Source organism: Ovis aries, chromosome 22 (genome assembly GCF_016772045.2).
Source record: "Ovis aries strain OAR_USU_Benz2616 breed Rambouillet chromosome 22, ARS-UI_Ramb_v3.0, whole genome shotgun sequence".
Lineage (NCBI taxonomy): Eukaryota > Metazoa > Chordata > Mammalia > Artiodactyla > Bovidae > Ovis > Ovis aries.
This window is the reverse complement of record NC_056075.1, coordinates 50,295,999-50,318,464: the sequence shown is the minus strand read 5'-3', so window position 1 is coordinate 50,318,464 and position 22,466 is coordinate 50,295,999. Positions and strand designations below refer to the sequence as shown.

The 22,466-nt window shown below is 54.3% G+C and overlaps 1 protein-coding gene across 19 annotated transcripts in view; it reads right to left on the bottom strand.

Moving 5' to 3' along the window:
- The window catches only part of JAKMIP3 (Janus kinase and microtubule interacting protein 3), a 94,915-nt gene that overhangs the window by 44,212 nt on the left and 28,237 nt on the right, over positions 1–22,466 (bottom strand). For all 19 annotated transcript variants that reach the window (XM_060404839.1, XM_060404837.1, XM_060404843.1 and 16 more), the window contains exons 2-3: positions 9,099–9,310; positions 8,146–8,643 (exon numbers count right to left, since the gene is read on the bottom strand). In XM_060404839.1, coding sequence (XP_060260822.1) covers positions 8,146–8,643; positions 9,099–9,233 — 633 coding nt within the window. In that variant the 5' untranslated portion in view covers positions 9,234–9,310. The remainder of the gene's footprint in view (positions 1–8,145; positions 8,644–9,098; positions 9,311–22,466) is intronic.

Here is a 22,466-nt window from a genome sequence, read left to right as displayed (position 1 = left end):
GGGTAACAGTATATAGCTTTGTCATACTCTTTTCCCAATTTTGAACCAGTCTGTTTTTCCTTATCTGGTTCTAACTGTTGCTTCTTGGCCCACATACAGGTTTCTTAGGAGGCAGGTAGGGTGGTCTGGTGTTTCCACCTCTTGAAGAATTTTCTACAGTTCGTTGTGATCCACGCAAAGGCTTTAGCATAGTGACTGAAGCAGAAGCAGATGCTTTTCTGGAATCCCCTGGCTTTCTTTTTGATTCACTGAAGGTTGGCAATTTGCTCTCTGCTCCCTCTGCTTCATTTAAACCCAGCTGGTCCATCTGGAAGTTCTCGGTCATGTACTGCTGAAGCCTAGCTTGGAGGATTTTGAGCATGACCGTGCTAGCATGTGAAATGAGCACAGCTGTGCGGCAGTGTGAACATTCTTTGGCGTCGCCTTTCTCTGAGATTGGAAAGAAGATTGACCTTTTCCAGTCCTGTGGACGCAGCTGAGTTTCAAGTTTGCTGACACTGCACAGAAACACAGCACTGATTTATGCTGGTGCACATGTGAGCTGTTCACAGAGGTCTCAGGAGTTCTCACCGCAAGAAAACATTGTTTCAGATTTTCTTTTGGCTTTTCCCCTTGTTGCCTCTATGTGAGCTCGGGGATACTAACCAGACTCACGGAGGGAGTCGTTTCACGCACGGGTTAGTCAGACCACCATGCTGTTTACACCTACACAGTGATGTAAGGTAATTCTGTTAATTATATCCCAGAAAAGCTGAAAAATTACCTTGTGTATTCTGTGACATGGTTGGGCTTTGGGAACAGTGGCTGAGGTTGACGCAGGTGGGGCTGGGGACGCTGGGTCCTGATGCCCGTCTGGGCAGCGCCTCATGGACCGGCCTCCAACAGCGACGCCTGGTGGAAGGGGCGGGAAGTGCAGTGGGTGGAACGTGAGCTCCACCCCGTTCCCTGCCCGCTGGACTAAGAGGGAGGCGGAGCTGTGGGCCTCGGGGCAGGGGTGGGGGGTCTCAGAGAGGAAGCACTAGTCTTCTCGCTGTCAGGCGTGTATGTCATCAGTGATACACATATAATGTGTGTGTGTGTGTGTGTGTGTGTGTGCTTAGTAACTCAGTTGTATCCAACTCTTTTGTGACCCCACGGACTGTCGCCTGCCAGCCTCCTCTGTCCATGGGATTTTCCAGGCAGGAATACTGGAGTGGCTTGCCATTTCCTTCTCCAGGGGATCTTCCCCACCCAGGGACTGAACCTGGGTCTCCTGTACTGGCACGTGGATTCTTTACCATCTGAACCACCAGGGAAACTCATATGTGTATGTGTGTGTTTGTGTGTGAAATACATATATATGTACACACACATATACATGAAACTGAAGGAGATTCCCCACGAGGATTATGGATTCTAAAGGGAATAACTGCAAAAGACTCTAAAGTAAGCAAAACACAAAATTAGTTCTTTTTCCTAAGAGTGCCTGAGCCTTGGAAAGCTGTCTGATCCCACAGAGGTGCGTGCCTTCGTCTGTGGCTAGGCCATCCTATGACTCTGAGGAGACAGGTGTTTACCTGGAGAAAACTGTTAGCAATGCAAACACTTCCTCCAGGTCAGTTCAGTTCAGTCGCTCAGTTGTGCCCAACTGTTTGCTACCCCATGGACTGCAGCACGCCAGGCCTCCCTGTCCATCACCAACTCCTGGAGTTTACTCAAACTCAAGTCCATCGAGTCGGTGATGCCAACCAACCATCTCATCCTCTGTCGTCCCCTTCTCCTCCTGCCTTCAATCTTTCCCAGCATCAGGGTCTTTTCCAGTGAGTCAGCTCTTCACATCAGTTGGCCAAAATGCTGGAGTTTCAGCTTCAGCATCAGTCCTTCCAATGAACACCCAGGACTGATCTCCTTTAGGATGGACTGGTTGGATCTCCTTGCAGTCCAAGGGACTCTCAAGAGTCTTCTCCAACACCACAGTTCAAAAGCATCAATTCTTTGATGCTCAGCTTTCTTTATAGCCCAACTCTCACATCCATACATGACTACTGGAAAAACCATAGCCTTGACTAGACGGACCTTTGTTGGTAAAGTAATGTCTCTGCTTTTGAATATGCTGTCTAAGTTGGTCAAAACTTTCCTTCCAAGGAGTAAGCGTCTTTTAATTTCACGGCTGCAATCACCAACTGCAGTGATTTTGGAGCCCAAAAAATAAAGTCTGACACTGTTTCCACTTTTTGCCCATCTATTTGCCATGAAGTGATGGGACCAGATGCCATGATCTTAGTTTTCTCAATGTTGAGCTTTAAACCAACTTTTTCACTCTCCTCTTTCACTTTCATCAAGAAGCTCTTTAGTTCTTCTTCACTTTCTGCTATAAGGGTGGTATCGTCTGCATATCTGAGGTTATTGATATTTCTCCCAGCAATCTTGATTCGAGCTTGTGCTTCTTCCAGCCCAGCGTTTCTCATGATGTACTCTGCATACAAGTTAAATAAGCAGGGTGATGATATACAACCTTGACGTTACTCCTTTTCCTATTTGGAACCAGTCTGTTGTTCCATGTCCAGTTCTAACTGTTGCTTCCTGACCTGCATACAGATTTCTCAAGAGGCAGGTCAGGTGGTCTGGTATTTCCGTCTCTTTAAGAATTTTCCACAGTTTATTGTGATCCACACAGTCAAAGGCTTTGGCATAGTCAATAAGGCAGAGATAGATGTTTTTCTGGAACTCTCTTGCTTTTTCCATGATCCAGCGGATGTTTGTGGCCTTGCAAAGGATCTTTGCCAGATGGGGAACAGAAATCAATTCAGATCAAATCCTGTTCGAATCAGTTGTAGCATTTACTTGTTTCTCGTTAGTCACTGATTTCAATAAAAATTTTGACATGTATTCAGAGCATATTTTTACAACCATCATGATTATACCCTCTGTTACAACTTGTCCTCCAACAGTTAGCTATGATCCCGATAAAAATTTCAATGTTTTTTTTTTTAGGAAAAATGATTCTAAGGTTTCCATGGAAGCCTGAAGGAATCTTCAAGAACACAGTGGGAGGACTTGCTACTCAGAAATTCAGCTGATGGTAAGACTGGAGTGTTTCCTATAAAATAGGCTTGAAATGGGACAGATGATGAAAAAACACCCTCTCATTTAAGAATACTTCATGCATGGCAGAGGACTGGGGGGCAAATGGTCTTTCTAAGAGCTGTTATGTGACATTCCCGGCTGTCCAGTGGTTAGAACCCAGGGCTGCCACTGCAGGAGGCGTGGGCTTGGTCCCAGATTGGGGGCTGCTGCTGCTGCTGCTGCTAAGTCGCTTCAGTCGTGTCCGACTCTTGCGACCGCATAGACGGCAGCCCACCAGGCTCCCCCGTCCCTGGGATTCTCCAGGCAAGAACACTGGAGTGGGGTGCCATTTCCTTCTCCAGTGCACGAAAGTGAAAAGTCAAAGTGAAGTCACTCAGTCGTGTCCGACTCTTCATGACCCCATGGACTGCAGCCCACCAGGCTCCTCCATTCATGGGGTTTTCCAGGCAAGAGGACTGCAGTGGGGTGCCATTGCCTTCTCCAGATTGGGGGTTAGTGGTGGGAACTAAGATTCTGGGTTAGTGGGTGGGAACTAAGATTCTCCACACCACGCTCCACGGCCAAAAGAAATTTAAAAAGAATTGCTAGAACAACTGTATGTCCATATGGAAAAAAACGTAAGTGGGCTCTGCCTTACACATCTCACACAGAGACACTCACACACACACTCAGAGACACACACACACACTCATACACACACACTCATACACACACATTCACACACACACTCACTCATACACACACACACTCACTCATACACACAGTCACACACACACTCATAGACACACACAGTCACACTCACTCATACACACACACACACACACACTCACACACACACACACACACACTGCAGCAGGGTGAAGACCTATACATGAAGATGAGACTATAAATGTTTAAAAACATAGATCTTCATGCTTCAGAATAAAAGAACTTCTTAAACAAGACACAATGAGCACCAGCCCTAAAGGAAAAGCCTAATAAGTCAGACTGCTCTAGAGTCTAAACCTTCAGCTCACAAGCATCATCACTGGGGACACAGAAAGCCCGCAGAGGAGGGGCGACACTTGCTCACATTTTTACGTAAGCTTTAGAGTCGGCTCGCCCCTGCCTGCAAAGCAGCCTTCCGGGGTCCTCCTTCCGGAGTCTCCTGCGTTGACTCTTCATGCTAATTTGGGGAGAAGTGCCCCCACAATGATCCTGGTTCTCCAGTCCACGGGCGTCTCCACTTGGCTCATCTGCAGCTCCTCTCAGCCGCGTTGTGTATCCACAGTTTCAGTGTACGAGTCTTGCACACCTTTTGTTAAACTTACCCCCGAATCTTTGACTGTATTTTCTCGCCACTATGAATGGAATTTTAAAGGTTCGTCCTGGACGGTTGCTTGTGTATAAAATATGACTGCGTTTCCTGTACTGTTTCTGTATTTTGCAACCCTGCCGAACTCATTCAATAGCTCATTTAGGGAATTCCTTAGAGTTTTCTACCTACAAAGTCATGTCACCCACAGAAGACAGTTTTATTTTTTTCCTTTCCAGTCTGATGGTTTTAAATTTCGTCCTTTTGCCTTAGTGCCCTGACTTGAATTCCTCAGTGGAAAAAGACAAAAAAAAAAAAAAAAAAAAGATGAAAGGAAAAATGTCCCCGAGAAAATGGCAGAACCTCTCCCAGTTCACCTTAAGGTAAAGCCCTTGTCACTCAGGGGGACCCTCCAACGTGAGAGACAGCAGCTGGGATGAGACACGGCACAAGAGGCTCTGAAGTACACAGACAATGAAAGGGACAGAGACAAAGCTGTAAGCTAAATGCAAGCATTATATTTCTTATATAAGAAATATAAGTATCATATTATTCTCAGGGAAATAAGATGACATTACATCTATGAGTAAGAGGGGAATGACCAAACTTTCAGAGCACAAACATTTGGAGGATTAAATTATGAAGGCAGAAACAAAAATATTAAACAGAAAAGTTAGATGAGAAAGTCTAGGGCATTCCTTAGAAAGCAGAACCGAAAGCCAAGGGTGGAGAGAAAAGGAAGAGAGTCAGCGTATCAAGTCCGAGCCCCAACACCTGGCCAATGGGGGTTCTAGAAGGAAGAGAGGAGAAGGAGAAGGAGGAGACAGAAGGACAAAGCGTTCCCGAGCTGAGAGACATGAGTTTCCAGGTGGAAAGTGTCCCTGACCGCCTGGTAAGCTGGGTGAGCCAATGCTCACAGTGAAGGCACATTAGCCTAAATCAGCGAAGCTCCGCGCACAGGGACAGCATTCCATAACTTCTGGGGCAGGATGAGGCAGGACCAGGGATCAGAAGAATATCGTGTAGTTTCTTAAGAGCAACACTCAGAGTCAGAAGACAATGCAGAAATCCTTTCGAATGCTACTTAAAGTTTTCCAAACTCTAACACCACATCGAGTTACAGCATCCACTGTGAGTGCGGTTAGACTGAAAACTCCATGCACACAAAGTCTCACAAAATGCATTTCCCTCCAATGGCACCCCACTCCAGTACTCTTGCCTGGAAAGTCCCATGGACGGAGGAGCCTGGTAGGCTGCAGTCCATGGGGTCGCTAAGAGTCGGCACGGCTGAGCGACTTCACTTTCACTTTTCACTTTCATGCATTGGAGAAGGCAATGGCACCCCACTCCAGTGTTCTTGCCTGGAGAATCCCAGAGACAGAGGAGCCTAGTGGGCTGCTGTCTATGGGGTCGCACAGAGTCAGACACGACTGAAGCGACTTAGCAGCAGTAGCAGTCTCCATAAAACGGTTAGAGAATGTACTTTGCCCCAGATGAGAAACATTCCTCCAAGAAAGAGGAAGGTAAGGGAGGGGTCTAACACAGGAGGGAGGGACGGTTTCCCGGGTTGGTGACAAAGGGAATTCAGGATTCGGGCCGCTTTAGGAAAGCAGTCTGTCCAGGGGAGATGTGAAGAGCGAGCGCTCCAGGAAGGATGTCTCAGAACACAGACATGGGCAGGATTCCTAATGCTTTACTGTACTGACTGGGGATTCCTTCCTCCGGAAATTCAGGGGTGTTGCAAAGAGTTGGACTCGACTGAAGCAACTTAACACCCATTCACTTAAAAATTAAGCACATGAAAAAAATTAATTTGAAGGAAAATTTAAGTGTGTACAAGAGAGGTTGTGGGCCACGGTGGGTCTTTCGTGAACGTCCACAGAGCAACTGTAACACGAATAGTAAACACTCATTTCAGCCCAGACAGAGCAGCAAGCCTGTCCCGACAGCCTTCTCCCTGGTTTGCGCCCCACCTCCCAGGCACAGGAACCAGAGCAGGAAGGGCCTGGGGAGTGGGCGTCTGGGCACCTGTTCCCTCGGCTCCTCGACTGGGCCGAGTGCCCCCAGAGCCACCCTCTCATCCAAGGCCCTCTCCCACAGGGGCAGCACCTGCCCTGGCCCCTTCCCTGGGGCCACAGCCAGGCCCCACCGGGGCCCCTGGGGCTCCACTAAGCTGCCCTCCCTGTGTGGGGTGTGCTGTGTGGCCTGCTGAGAATGGGACTTGGGGGCGGGGGGCTAATGGGGAAACAGAGGAAGAGCTGAACCTGAGAATCAAGAAGGGAAGGTGCAGGCGCATTCCTGAGGGTTTGGAATGAAACTCGGAAGAATCAGCTAGAACTGCAAGTGGGCCCCTCTGGGGAGCCCAGGTCAAGTTTGAGGACTACGGTTGGTCCTCTCATGACCCTGTGGTTAAGGAAATTGGGCCACGAGCCTCCACGATGAACACCGAGGCCAATCGAGGTGATGGAGAGAGTGTACATTTGGGCAGTGGGTGCTGACCTGGTGCCAACACATGGCCCAAAGATGAATGCAGGGTTGAAAGGGATAGTGCAGAGCAGGGGACATTCCGGAAAAGGAGAGGGGGCCACCCAGGGTGGGGGTGTCTGGGCCCCACAGGCACAGCGTGACAGAGCTGTGCTTGTTCACAGCCCCTAGCTCTGCGCCCTGCGTCCAGAGCGACTTCAACGCTTCTGGGAAATCAACATGGTGGTCTTTGGAACCCAGAAGCCCAGGAGGCTGGGAGAGGTGGCCTGGGTGCACGGCCATGCTGGAGGAAAGCTGGCTGCACCCCCAAGGGGCATCCAGGGGTCCCCAGTGTGGCCAGCTGCAAAGACAGCTACGTCCCGATGAAGTGCCTGGCAGGAGTGATGGGCTCATTTCCCCCCAGTGGCCAAGGAAGTCCAGGCTCCAAGGAATGAGGAGAATCGAGTGGAACCCCCCACAACTTCTGAGCGTTCTCCACAGCCTCTCCTCACAGGGGCTCGGGAGCATCGGGCAGCTGCTCTTGGGAGCCAGGGGATGCAGAGTTCCTGACCTGCGTAGAGCCACTTCTTCCCAGACTGCACAGCTCAGGCACTCTGGGATGGCCCTGGGCGGGACCCTTGCCTGTGGGTCTCTGGTCGCCCCTCTCTGGGTCCAGCGAGCTCACAGACTGCAGACCCTCCTGGTTATGGAGCTGGGGCTCATGTCATCCAACTGGCCCCTGCACACCTTGAGCTTAACCTGGGGCTGCAAGACGGGGGACCTTTCATAAACCCTTTCTTGGGGGAAAGAGGAGGGCCCTTCTGACCAAGCTAGAAATGGGAAGGAAAGCTGAGTGGGGTGGAGCGGGGAGGACTGCGGCCTCCTGGGCCCTGGGCCACCGACTGGTGAGTTCTGCACCGCATCCTGCTGTTTTCAGCAGCCTGGCCTCTCTGGAGTCCGCAAACCAAGAGCAGAGGTGCGAGGCGCCCTGTGCGGGCGGAACCCGCCTGAGAGCAAAGTCCAAGCGCTGCCCAGCCTGCCATGCACCATGCGGCCCTCCCACAACCCAACCCAGCCCAGCCCCGCCCCGCCCCGCCCCGCCCCGCCCCATCCCAGCCCCGCCCCGCCCCATCCCAGCCCCGCCCCTTCACAGCCCTGCCCCGCTCCCATGCCCTGCCCAGCCCCGCCCCTTCACAGCCCCACCCAGCCCCGCCCCCAGCCCCGCCCTGTCCCCGCCCCATCCCGCCCCACCCTGTCCCCGCCCGCCCCGCCCCGCCCCGCCCCCTTCACAGCCTCGCCCCGCCCCCGCCGCGCGCACGTACCAGCCGGCGGATCTCGCGCTCGCACTCCTTCTTGATGCGGGAGATCTCCTCCTGGTGCAGGTGGTACACGCTCCTGATCTCCGCGGCCTTGATCTTGTCGGCGCGGATGACCAGGGTCAGCGCCTCCTCCACCTGCCTCTTGGCGCCCTTCAGCTCCGAGATCTCTTGCTGCATCTTCACCTTCTCCACCTCGAAGCCCTTCTTGGCCTCCTCCTTGGCCTCGGACAGCAGCACGGTGCGCGCCCTGTCGGGGCCGCCGTCGCGCACGGCGTGCAGCAGCGCCTGCAGCCGCTGGTTCTCGCTGTCCTTGGTCCTGATGACGCGCAGCAGCTCGGCCTCATGCTGCCGCAGCAGCGCCTCCCGCAGCGCCTGCAGCTCCTTCATCTTCTCCTCGTGCAGCTTGGTCCTGAGCTCGGTGAGCAGGACGGCGCTCTTGTGCTGCTCGTGCTCCCGCACCTGCCTGAGCTCCTGGTTCTTCTCCCTCTCCACCCGGCCGACCTGCGGCACAGAGAGGCACGGTCGGCCCGGAGCCAGACTGCCGGGACACCGAGCGCAGCGTTCGGAAAGGCTGTGTGCTCTTGCAGAGTTGGGAGCTACCATAAGGTCTCGTTAAAACACGGGTTGAAAACAGTCAAGCCTCATGGGTTAGCAGCGTGAGATTATGCACCCAGGAGGCTCCAACCCTGGAAGCAAGAGGGCAGACGCACGGGTGTCCGGAAACCTGCGTGCTCAGGAGGCTGAAACCAGCACCTCTCAAACTAATCCGCCAAGGAGGGGCCACGGCCGTCGGGGGCAGGGGGTGGGGGCTCCTGCCCCCCCGGACGGCTTCAGCCCAAACGACGGGAGTCTCACTTACCTTCTGTGACACTCTCAGCAAAGGGAGGAACCAGCGCAGGCCGGGTGGGGGCGGGGCGGGGCGGGCGCCGGGTGTGGGGGTGGGGTTGGGGGCCCACCTTGCTCTTTTCCTGTTGCAGCTCGATCTGGATCTCAGTGAGCTTGGCCCGCAGGTCCTCGTTGGCAGCCTGCAGGGCGGCGAGGACCTCCGCCTTGTCCCCCTTGCTCCGGCCGCCGGCGCCCTTCTTCGACATGGTGAGGGTGGCCCGAGGGGCAGCCGCGCGTCTGGGCCGATCGCCTGCCTGTGGTTCCTCTACATCTTCTCACTCACCTGAGGGGAAGCGCGCTGTGAGCAGACCGCACGGGCCTGGGGGTCCCACGAGCGGGGTGCGCGGGGATACATCTGCTGGCCCAAGTCTGCGGCCGGACTGCCCACCGTGTCACAGCCTGCAGGGGCCGCCCACCCTCCGCCCACACCCCTCTCCATGGAAGCACATTCCTCCTGCCTACCGGGTAACAGACTCTGGGGACCAAAGTTAGGGCCCAACTTCTCACAGGGTGTGTGGCAGGCGGATGGCGGGAGCGAGTGTGAAACACGAGCTTCTCTGACACGAACGGACGGGCGTCTGGGACCCCTGGGGCCCATGAACCAGCTTGGAAGGGGTCACAACCTCAGCCCAGGAGACCGAGCCGACTCAGCGGGCACACGCGCACCCTGGACGGCCTGGGCACCGGGCCCCACCCTGGCTTGTTCACCCGTCACCCCGCCTGGATGCCTGAACCCGCTGGCCCAGGCCTGGGACGGCCCCCACTCCCCCGAATCCCAGCGCCCAGCACCCAGTGTGAGACTGGGAGAGCCCACTAGCTTTGCCTGGATTAAAAGGCAGAGGGGTTCTGGGTCTGCTCCCCTTGCTGCCTGGCCCCCCGCACCTGTCTCCTCACCGAGACACAGAAGTGTCCCAAGGTGTCCCCAAGGCCCCCATCCTGTGCTCATACATCCACCAGGCGCACGGCTGAGGCTCTTCCAGGCCAGGCCTGGGAGTCCTGCAGGACCATGGGCTCCCGCTGGCCTCCTGGAGCTCCGGGTGGGGGGCTCGACGACCCCAGCGCTCAGCCTTCTGTAAGCAGGGGCCTGGCCCCACGGTTGCCCTGCAGTGTCCCCAGCCGCCTGGCCATCCTCCACAGGACCCCTGTGACCATTTCTGGTCTGTTCTCTGCAGCCGCCTTTAAGCAACAGCGACCAGACCACCTTCCCGGCCCCAGAAACCCCCGCCGCCGTGTGTCCGCCTCAGATCACAGGGAATTCCGAGCCCCTGTGCAACTGGCCGGCTGCCGTCCACCCCAGCTAGCATTTCTGCAATGTTTTCTGAAAACAGGCGTGCTCTGTTTTACTTATTTTAAAATGAAACTCCGCAGGCCTTTCCTGGACAGAGAGGCAGCCTCACCGGCCATCTGAGAGGAGAGGAAGGGCAGGGTGAGATGAGGGAGAGGCCCGGGGCGGTGCCCACACTGGCCGGCAGCAGAGGGGCCCTCCCCGGTCCCCGGCCCCCCAGCCAGCCTGGCCCACCCAGCCGCTGGCTCGTCCAAACACAGTCCGCCCGCATTTCCTCCCACAGGCTCACACGGACTCGGGCTGCCTGGTACCCCTGCCTGCCGCCTGGACCCCGGGGCGCTGAGCAGCCTCTACCCAGGCCCTGGCCCCCCGGCACCTAGAGCTTCCGTTCGATGAAATAACAGGCCTCGAGCCCCTGCCCGGCAGCCCCCTAAAGGCGAGGTCCTGCCTTTCCCAGCATGCATTCGGGCACAAACGGGAAGTGCGCTGATGTCACTCTTCATGGCAACGAGTGTGGGCAGACAGGCTCTCCCCAGAGCCCGCCGGGGGCGTGGGGCTGTGCCGATGCCCACCCCGGGGCCGGGACTCCAGGGCCCCGCCTGCGCCCGGGCTGGGCCCCCAGGCGCGCTTGACGGGACGATTCCCGGAGAGCAGCTGGGGGTCCCCTCTCCCCACGCCCTACTCGCCTGAGCGCATGCACGTTGAGCCTCGGGAGGGAGCGCCGCGGCGGCTCCGCCCACACCCGAGGAGAGGCGCGCACGCCGGGGGCACCGAGCCTGCGCGTGCCCCCGGGGCCCCTGGCCCACCGCACGTGCTCCTCTGCACCCGCGGCCCGGCGCGCGCGCCCACACCCGGAGAAGCGCCAGCTGCCACGGTGGCCTCGGCCCCCGGGCGCCGTCACGCTCCCACGTCCTTCCTGTTACCTGGGAGATGGACGGGGTGGGCGGAGGGCCGACAGAGGCCTTGGGAGGGCGAGGTCCAGCAGGCACCGCGGAGCCTCCCCCTCGGGGATGCCAGGGGCTCTGGCTCCCACGCGGCAACCTGGATGGTGCCCGGGGCTGTGGCTCACTCTCTGAGCAGAGGCTGCTCAGAGCTTGGCCAGTGGGGTTCAGGCCTGAGCAGGACCCCGGGGAGGGGGCGTCTGCTGGACAGGGCCCTCGGGACCGATCCCGGGTTGCCCGGGTCAGCGAGGGGGCTGGATCTAGCGGGGTCGGCCCCTCCGCACTCCCGAGGGTCTCCTGTGGCCGAGACCCTCTGGCCCGCCTCTGAAGCCCACGCCGCCCATCCCGGACGGCCCTTCACGGATCCTTCGGGGACGGCAGGGCACAGAGCCCCGGGCTGAGTGGTCAGGGTGAGGGTGGGGGCGGGGGCGCAGCAGCAGCTTGTGACCTGCGGTTCACGAGTATGGGGGCTCCCCGCCTCCACCTCCACCACCTCCCACCACCCCGGCTGCGCTCGGACCGCCCTCCCAGCACCCACCCCTTCTCCTGTGCAGCCCTGCACACGCCTCCCTGGCTTGACCCTGTCTGGCTGGCCTCACTAACTCCCAGGAGGCCCCCATGACCTCGGGGCCCAGTGCACGGCAGGCCCTCGGTCTCCGAGGAAGGCCCGGTTCCCTGGGAGCAGGGCTGAGTTGGATTGGGCCGCGCCAGGTGGACGGAGCCGTCCTTTCACTTGGAGCCACCGCCCGCGCCGCCTGAACCTCAATGCAGAACAGACTCAGTCAGGCCTCCGGCCGCCTGCTCACGAGGCTCGAGGCCGGGGGTGACGTGCTGGTGGGAAGGGGCTGTGGGGCACGACCTGGAGGCAGCCCCGCGATGAGGACGCACCTGAGCACCTCGGCACGCTGTTCGTGGTGAGAGCCTGCCTCGCGGTGCCGGCGCCTTCGTCTTGAGGTTGAATCAGACCCCCCGCGGTCGGGGTGACCTCTGCGCCTGCGCGGGAAGCCCAGGGACCGGAGGAGGGCGGGCGACTCGCCGGGTCCTCACTCTCCCCGCGCCAGACGGGCATCCGCATGAGGCCCCAGCCAACCGCGTGCGCCTCGCTATGGTCCTTAAATGATCAGGTCGCTAGTGCAGTCTGCCCGCTCCCATCTCGGGGTCTCCGGGGAGGTAATAAAGCAAGCAGAAGAGAGCCCCTCGGGTCTCTGAGTGAGTTGTTTTGTGTTTGGAGGGTTTAGAGCGAAACACAGCTTGCGGCCCAGGGCGTGTTGGCAGCGCGGTTGGGTCACCTTGGAGTCTGGACACCTTGCCCCACCTCGGTCCTGCCGGCCTCCATCCAGCTTTCTCCACGTGGAGCCTGCGGGCTGGTGCGCAGGTAGAAGGGAACCGCCAACACGCAGGCGTCACCAGGGTGACGCCCCCAGTAAGGGGTGAGTGAGCAGGGTCACAAAGGGGCTCCCACCTTGCAGAGCCGGTCATGTTTGCAGGAAAGCTCTCTGGGTTAAGAGGCTGACCCAAAGCCAGCAAAGGATGCGTTTGATGCTTCTGGTCTGGTCAGTTCTGTGCAAACCCAAGGCCATGGTTGGGGGGGACGCTCTCTGTCATATCCCACAGGGACCCCTTAAGTACAGGTCATCGGACAAATGCCTGGAGGAGGGGGAAGGTCCAGCCGTGACGGCGGTGGGCAGTCATGGGGGCTGTAGGCTGCTGGGAGCTCAGACCCCAGGAGGGGGTGGTTCGAAGGCACCTCCTCCCGGACTTCAGACACACTGGTTCCGGAGCACGGTCTTTCACCAAACTCACAGCACGGAGCATCTGCCCGAGGGACACACGTCCTACTGGACACGGCCCGGAAGCCGTCAGGGCGGGCGCACTCCTGCGGCGAGGCCCTCGCTGATAGCGGCAAGCCTCTCGCTGCAAATCCGATGAAACGTGCGCAGAACAGGCTTGTCTGACTGCGCTAGGCTGACGCGACCCTTAGAGACACGTGCAGTGTTTTAATGAGTCTCTGGAGAGAGATTAGAATTCTTGAGGGTTTGGGCTGTGACCTCTATTTCTAACCACAGCATTCTCAAAGAAGTCACATGTGTGCTGATCTTGTGCACACCCCGATCGGAAGTAGAGTTTGAAGAAAGTGGGGTGGCCTTTGACCGGAAGGAAAGGGAACTTTCCAGTTCCCTCTCCGGGTTCTGGCGGCAGCCGCAGTGGAGAGCGGGAGGAGCCGGGAGGGCGGGGCTGCACACACCCAGGTGGTCCCTTTTCCCTGTCCGCCTGCCAGGCACACAACCTCCCAGGGGTTTCTAGAAGGTTGTTCTCAAGCCCCCAAAGCATGAGCCTTCCCCAAGAAAGCCTATTAAACAGGTCCAGGCTCTCCAGGAGGAAGAAGGCCCCGGGGTCCACCCGGTGGGTGGAGACCCTGATCCTGGCCATCAGCAGGGAGGGGATCCAGCTCTGGGGGAGGAGCTCTGGGGAGGGAGCCCCTCTCAACCCAAATGCCCCAGGTGGGGTTGGAGGTCACAGGAGAGGAAGAGCCAGACGGGGCTCTGGGCTGGCGACCACCGGCGGGTGAGACGGTCAGCCCACCTGAGCCTGAGACCTGGGGCTTTTCCAGTGTGGGATGTCCCCCCACGGTGACCATCACACCGGACAGGGAAGGTCCTCTGATGGAGAAGACGCCCGGGCTTCTCATGACGCCCGCGGCTCTCATCCGCAAGACCTCTGCCGTGACTTCAACACGCTCATATTTCCATCAGGTTGGCCCTGAGTCATCACTCCTAGCCTACAGAACTGAGCCCACCCCACGGTCCCTGTGTGTTGAAAGGAGACGTGTGTGACTCAAGCTGCAGCTCTGACTCACCTGTGAAGGAGTTAAAGGCTGAAGTTTCCTAGAGGTGCTGTGATTTATTCTTAAATAAACTTCAAGATGAGTGCCGATTCAGATGCAGCCTTGTGAGCTGATACAGAGAGACCCCGGCGTGCCCCCATGCAGCTCCCACAGGGGAAGCATCTTGAGACACCAGGAATCATGACCAAGACGCTGGCTTCCGGGACGTCATCGCAGAGACCATCCCGTCTCCATCTCCGCCCCCACCTTCATCCCCGCCTCAGCCCCTGGCAACCACCAATCTGCCCTCCATTGCTGTAACCTTGTCATTTCCGGAATGTTATAGAAATGAAGTCGTCTAGCACAGGACCTTTTGGAATCAGCGTTCCTCACTCACTGTAATTCTGGAGATCCGTCCAAGTTGTGTGCGGAGAGTTCACGCTCATTCGTGTCGACTGTGGTGGGTGTAGCACTCACAGTGTGGACACGGTATCCACTCACCCACTGAGGGACAACTGGTCGGTTATTGCAGATCATGCTGCTATAAATGTTCATGTCCAGGTTGTTGTGTGAACCTCGGTCTTCATTTCTCTGACACAAATGCCTAGAAGTGCAATTTCTGGTCAGACACAGCTGAACGTGTAGTTATTTAAGAAACGGCAAACCGCTTTCCAGGGAGGCTGCACCATGTGACCCTCCCCCGACCAGCGTGTGAGGGGTCCAGTTTCTCAGCATCCTTGCCAGCATTTGGTGTTGCTGCTTTTTTTTGTTTAAATTATTTTAGCCATTCTGATAAGTGGTATCTCATTGCGGTTTTGTTTCTTTTAACCTGCTTTTTAAACTGAAGTATAGTTGATTTACGATGTTGTGCTATTTTCTGCTGTAAGCAAAGTGACTCAGTCTTATATATATATATATTCCGCACCACACACATGCATTCTTTTCATATCACGTTTTACCACAGGGTGTTGAATGTAGCTCCCTGTACTCTATAGTAGGACCTCGTTACTTATCCACTCTACGTGGAATAGTTTGCGTTTGCTAATCCCAAACTCCCAGTCTGTCCCTCCTCTCCTTGTCTCTCTGTTTATGAGTCTGTTTCTGTTCCTTAGGTAAGTTCATTTGTGCCATCTTTTATATCCCACATATAAGTAAGAGATAGCACACTGCTCTTTGTCATTTTCTTACTTCATTCACCATGACAATCTCCCAGTCCACCTGCTTGCTGCGAACGGCATGGTTTCCTGCTGTTCTGCGGTTGAGTGATATTCCACTGTATATATGTACACGTCTTCTTTAGCTACTCATCTGCTGATGGACACTTAGGTAGATTCCACGCCTTGGCTACTGTGAATAGTCCTGCTACGAACACTGGGTGCATGTATCTTTTGAATTATAGTTTTGTCCAGATGTACGCCCAGGAGTGAGGTAGCTGGATCATATGGTAATTCTATTTCTAGTTTTCTGATGACTCTCCACACTGTGGTCCCTTGTGGCTGCACTAATTTACATCCCCCGACAGGGTAGGAGGGCTGCTTTATCTCCATACCCTCTTTAGCATTTATTGTTTGTGGACTTTTTGATGACGGCCATTCTGATCAGTGTGAGGTGATACCTCATTGTAGTTTTGACTTGCATTTCTCTAATAATTAGTGACATTGAGCATCTTTTCACGTGCCTATTGGCCAGCTGTATGTCTTAGGAGAGATGTCTATTTAAGTCTTCTGCCCATAGTTTGGTTGGGCTGTTTATTTTTGCTGTTTTGTTGAGTTGTATGTGCTGATTGATATTTTGGAAATTAAGCTCTTGTTGGTTGCATTGTTTGCAAATATCTCCTCTGTTTAGGGTTTCTCTTGCAGTGCGAAAGCTTGTCAGTTTGCTGAGTCCCCACTAGTTTATTTTTGTTTTTATTTCCACTGCCTTGGGAGACTGACCTAGGAAAACATGGGTGCGATTTATGCCTCGCTGTGGCTTTGACCTGCATTTCCCTCACCACCGCTGGTAACCATTGCCGTGCTTGCCTGCCATCTGTGCACCCTCAGCGAGCTGTCTGCTGCTGACCCTCTGGCCAGAGAGGGCGGGCTCTCCTTGGGGCCGCTTCTCTCTGTGCCCATCCATCCATCTGACTTACTGGCCTCTTCAACTCCAACTCCAGGAGAAAACCCAGGGAGCTCACCGCTGTGTCTTCCTGGGTCTTGAGGTCCCTAGTTGCCCTGCCCTCTTCACTCCACCTTTGAGCCTCTTTATGTTTGTTTTAGACCAGCGTCCAGAGATTTTATTGTGCTAATGGGAGGAACAGGGAAAAGTATGTCTGCTCTGTCTTCTGGAGGCAGAAGGCCACAACTTTATGATCAAAGAAAAAAATCTTAGACTTGTGTTTTTTACTATTTCAGTTAGAATTTAAATCATAAGCATGATTTAAAATTTGCTGGCTCAAGTCTCAGGATCGAAGACAGACACTCTACTAAATGACTGCAGGGAATTCCTTGCAGGTCCAGTGCTCAGGACGCTGGTTTCACTGCTAAGGGCCCAGGGTCAGTCCCTGGTCGGAGGACTAAGATCCTGCAAACCGTGTACCGAGTGGCCAAACTTAAATGAATAGATGAATGTCGGTGGACACCACCCGCCTGTTTGAGCAAAGGGTCCCCAGCACTGCCCTCGAGTGAGCGGCTCTAGGAGACGCGTGCCGTGTGAGCCGCTCTGACTCAGTCCTGGGAGGACGCCCCTCCTGAGACACTGGGGCTGCAGCAGCTACGCCTCTGCAACGTGAACCACTGAGCCTCCTCAGGTGTCAGCGCGAGAGTTTTGAAAAGAACAGAAGTGAGTTTATGCACAGCTTTGCTTCTGCCAAACCCATCACCTGGCTGGTCAGCGTTTAAAAATGGAGACGTCAAACAACCAGATTTCCAAGAGAGACTCTCGGGATCACCAGCCAAAGCCCCAGTTGTTCAGATGAGGAAACTGAGGCCTGGAGGGGGCGTGTCCCCGGAGGAGAGCCGGCACCAGACCTACCCACCCCCTAATGGCAGGCGGCACCACGTGGCCTGGTCGGGTCCCCTAGGGGGCTTGTGATCAGAGGCAGCAGGAGAGACCCCAGAGGGCGACCTCTGGACTGAGCCAAACAGGCCGAGCCTGAAAGTCACTCCATGCTTCTGACTCGGGAAGCTCAAAGGAACCACCTCAAGAGCAACAAACTCTTCCAGAGGGGCTCAACCGTGCCCAGCAAGGCACTCAAATACATGCAAAGGAACACAAAGAATTCAGCCCAACAGTATAAAATCACAGTGTCTGGCATTCAATCAAATGTTTCCAGACCTGCAAAGAAGTAGGGAAATGGGAGTCTTAACGAGAGGAAAAGGATAAAGAAATGCGGGCACGAGGCGCACGCAGGGATTAGCAGACCAGGATATCAGAACAGCCGGAGCTCATAAAGCCACAGTTGCCGCAGCGCAAGGGCGACAGCAGCCTGTCAGGAAGAGAAAGAGAATAGACCCCACAGACCCACATCAATAACATAGAGCTTAAAACGCCACGTCTGAGGCAGGAAAATGCCCTGTGTGGCACTAACAGCAGAGTCACTCATCCCAGAGGAAAGGTCATAGACCTTAAACATGGTACCAAGTTGTCTAAGCTAGAACAGTGATTGGAAACCCACTGCCATTCATTTCAAAAATACGTCAACAACTTCTTCTTCAGTAAAATCTTTGCATTATTCCTCTTCCCTTTGAAATTCTACCGACTACACAGAATAAGTTTATACATTACCCCCATTAGGATACTTTTTTTCTTTTTTTGATTGAAGGCTTCCACTGATCACCCTATCATATCTTTACAGGACAAGAAAATGTATGTAAATGGAAATTTACAGTTTTTACTGTGACCTTCAGCACTGAGGTTATAAAACGTCTTCCAGGTTGAGTGATCATTGCAATTATTATTGCTCTGCCGCTGCTGCTGCTGCTGAGTCGCGTCAGTCATGTCCAACTCTGTGCGACCCCATAGACAGCAGCCCACCAGGCTCCCCCATCCCGGGGATTCTCCAGGCAAGAACACTGGAGTGGGTTGCCGTTTCCTTCTCCAATGCATGAAAGTGAAAAGCGAAAGTGAAGTCGCTCAGTCGTGTCCGACTCTTAGCGACCCCATGGACTGAAGCCTACCAGGCTCCTCCATCCATGGGATTTTCCAGGCAAGAGTACTGGAGTGGGGTGCCATTGCCTTCTCCAATTATTGCTCTATACTGGTTCAAATAGTACAAATATACTACAAATTCTGATAAATTATTAAGAAGTAAAATTGTAAGAGAAATACATCTCTGAATAAGCTGAAGGGGGCTGGCGATCTGAGTGTTTCAGTTAAACTTCCTCTCCTCCCTGGGTTTGGTGTCCCAGAGCTCTCCACTTGCGGAAGGTGGAGTCTGCCTTGCTTTGCAGGGGGCCGGGAGGTGAGGAGGGGCCTATGGGCAGCCCCCCACCCTGGAAAGCCTTCTAAGTGTACACAGTTGGTGCAGTGGTCACTGCTTGAAGACCACTATCCCCCCCGCTGCACAACCAAACCAGTGGGCCTGCGGGCATCACAGGTACATCATGGTCCCTGGGCCTGCCAGGGGCCTCCTGTTCTGACCCTGCCCTGGGCGCTGATCCTGGATGGTCCCAGGAAGGGTGCCCAGAGTTCCCAAAAGCCCAGAACAGGCTGCCCAGGATGGGAGGGCCTGGGCCCTAGAGGGGAGTGGGGGCTGCAAGGAAGAGGACGTTCTGGGAGAAACTGGCGGACGACACCCGGCTCAGGCCCCAGGGCAGTGGCCTGGCCACATTCTGCGCCCACCTCCACTGAGGCCCCGCAGAGACCACACAGATCCCGGAGCGAGGAACAGATCCTGCCACCATGCACTGATGGTTCTGACTGATCTGCCCTGGACCAACTTGAAACGGGCCTGGGAGGGATGAGGCAAATGCTTCTCCAATGGGAAAACAGTCTCTTTAGTCTAAATTACACAGTGTTACTAAGCAGGAAACACTTAGCTTCATGAATGGCCAATGAAAAAGATCACACAGCTCAGAAAGAGGCCCCGTGTTACATCTAAGGATAGAAAGCGTCATATTCACCAGCAAGGGGAGGGGACCACTCACAAGCACTGGGGTGAGTAGCCGGCTGTTCGTGAATGAGAAATAAACCTGTGGAACACTGCCTTTCTGACATGAAAGTCTAAATGGATTAAGAGAATTAAAGGCAAAAAATCAAATCACTAAAACTATTGGGGAGATGCAGAAAGGAGCATTTCTAAAGTCTCCGGAGAGAGGATTTTTTAGGCTTAAAGGAGATAAAAGGAGCCCACAAGAGGCAATGGCACCCCACTCCAGTTCTCTTGCCTGGAAAATCCCATCGGCGGAGGAGCCTGGTAGGCTGCAGTCCATGGGGTCGTGAAGAGTCGGACACGACTGAGCAACTTCACTTTCATTTTCACTTTCATGCATTGGAGAAGGAAATGGCAACCTACTCCAGTGTTCTTGCCTGGAGAATCCCAGGGACAGGGGAGTCTGGTGGGCTGCCTTCTGTGGGGTCGCACAGAGTTGGACACGACTGAGGTGACTTAGCAGCAACAGGAGGCAAGCTCAACAGATTCCACCACACAAAATCCTCACCTCGCTTTATCACCAGTGAGATGCAGTTAAGAAGCTAAAAACAAGTGGAAACATCATTTGCGATAAACACGACAGCAAAGCTCGTGTCTTTACTATGTTAGGAGATTGTGAAACTCAACAGTAACACTAAGATCTCACAAGATAAACAGGCAACTGTCAAAAGACATAACTGGCAAAAAAAGGGAATGAAAAGTGATTTTTCAAACATAGGAGAAAATTGCCTCCGCTTAAGATGTGGAAAGTCGTGAGAAAAGTCCCTCCTGTCGTGAAAAACAGCCAAGGGCCACAGAATCTGCCAAATTACGTGCTTCTTTGGGCCCAAGAAGAGGTTCCGAGAGAACCAAAGGGCCCAAGAACCAAGCCGGTCCCAGGGGCCCCGGGCGCCTGAGCTGGCTCACTGTGGGGAGAGCTCAGAGGAAGAGCTCAGCTCCAACAGCAGCGCATCTCTGTGGGCTGGATGGGGGCCAGCACACCAGCCTGGAGTCGCTGGGCCCAGATGTGAGGCAGGCGGAGGGCAGGACGGATGCCCCACCTTCAGCCACTTCTACAGGCACAGCGAACGCCTCGGGCCCTGGGAGAAGACCGGCAAGGCCTCTAGTCCTCAGGGTCACGGGGACAGGGCGGGAGGAAGCCCCTGCTTCCCCCTGCCCTGGGGTAGGAGTGGAGGGCCTTGGGGAGGGAGACAGAGGCCCTGGGGGTCGGGATCCTGCAGGGATACCAGCAGGGCTGGGGGATGGGGAGGAGGCGGGAAGGCCGAGGAGAACCCCCAGGCACACGGGCCTGAACTCCTAAGGCTGGACCAGAAGAATGAGACCCCCTCCCCCAAACAAGCCTGCCCAGGTACAAGCAGCAGCGATCCAGGGCTGGGCAAGGAGCGCCGCTTCAGAGAGAGACTCTTTCAAGATGCCAGTAGGCTCAGCGTCCGACACCAAGGGCGGAGCGGGAACACACAGCGACCACCCCTCCTGGCCCCGGGCACCACACTGCACGGCAGCTCGAGGCCAGCATGGCTGGGGGTAACGCACCCTGACGCGCTTCCCTGCTGCTCAGTTCAGTTCAGTTCAGTTCAGTGGCTTAGTCATGTCTGACCCCATGCGGGGGTCCCTCAAACCCACGCACTAACCCACGAAGACAGGTGCCCATTTCTGGCGTGCATGTTCCCTCGGTTCCACTGCTCTTCCACAGACAATGCCTGACATTCAACAAGAAATTATGTGACTCAGAAGAGAGGAAAACAGCCCACTGTCAACAAACAGAGCAATCAGAACTAGCTTTAGAGGCGCTACATTGTTGCAGCTACCGGACAGAAACCTTAGGAATCAGATGAAAATAGCTACAATATTTACGCACTTAAAGCCCCAAGAAGTTCAGGAGAGAAAGTTGAAGATCTAAATGGAGAGCTACACTCTGTGGATCACAAAACTTCATATTGTTACGATGTTAATGTCCCCAAAATTGAAATAGAGGTCAAATGCAGCCTCAAAATCCCAACGGACTTTGTTCTGTAAACACTGAAACGCTGTTTATAAACAGATGTGGAAAAGCAAAGGGTCTACATTTGCAGTTCGGGAAAATGTGGCAGGCAATTTTGGAAAATAACAAATTTGGAGTTGGAAATTATCACCAGGACTCCCAGGCTGCGATAAAGCTACAGTAATACATGCATAATATATGGTGTTAGTGTATATGCCGCTTGCTCAGTCTGTGTCCTTTGCAACCTTTTGTACTGTAGCCCGAAAGGCTCCTCTGTCCATGGGATGCTCCAGGCAAGAACACTGGAGTGGGTCGCCATGCCCTCCTCCATGGGACCTTCCTGACCCAGGGATTGAACCCAAGTCTCTTGCATCTTCTGCTTTGGCGGGCGGGTTCTTTACCCCTAGAGCCATCTGGGAGGGCCCATATATGTAAATACGTATACATATAATATTAAGTGATGTGTAAGTAATGTACAACGCAAAGACACACGGATCAGTGAAGCAGAACCAAAAAAGAGCCCCATGTGTTATCTGGACAAGTAATACTTGACAAAAGGCACAAGAAAATTCGGTGGAGAAAAGACAGTCTTGTCAACAAATGGTGCTGTAACAGTTATGCATCTATATGCTGAAACAAACAAAAAAGGGAAAAAGAAAACCCACAGCCCCACAGCTCAGTTCATGTCTGGAAACCCAGTAGAAATAAATCATGGAACTAATGTGAAACTAGAACCACAGAATTTCCAGCTGAAAAAAGACAAAAATTTCCATGATCTCGGATTAGAAAAAAACATTCTTAGAGAGCAAAAAAAGGCACAAATGTCATATAAGAAAATGTTGACAAATTAGACTTCATAAAAATGTAAAATTAGTCTTTGAAAGGTATGGTTAAGAAAATGAGAAGACAAGCCAAGGCTGGGAGAACATAGTTACAAAATACACATCTGATAAAGGTCTGTCTCCAGCATATATATATATATTACGTCTCAAAATTCATTAAGAAGAAGACAACTCATCCAATTTAAAAACTAGCAAAAGATTTTAAACACTTGTCACCAAAGCGCTTCCCTGATAGCTCAGTTGGTAAAGAATCCACCTCCAATGCAGGAGGCCCAGGGCCGATTCCTGGGCGGGTAAGATCCCCTGGAGAAGGGATAGGCCGCCCACTCCAGTATTCTTGGGCTTCCCTGGTGGCTCAGCTGGTAAAGACTCCGCCTGCAATGCAGGAGACCTGGGTTCGATCCCTGGGTTTGGAAAGATCCCCTGGAGAAGGGA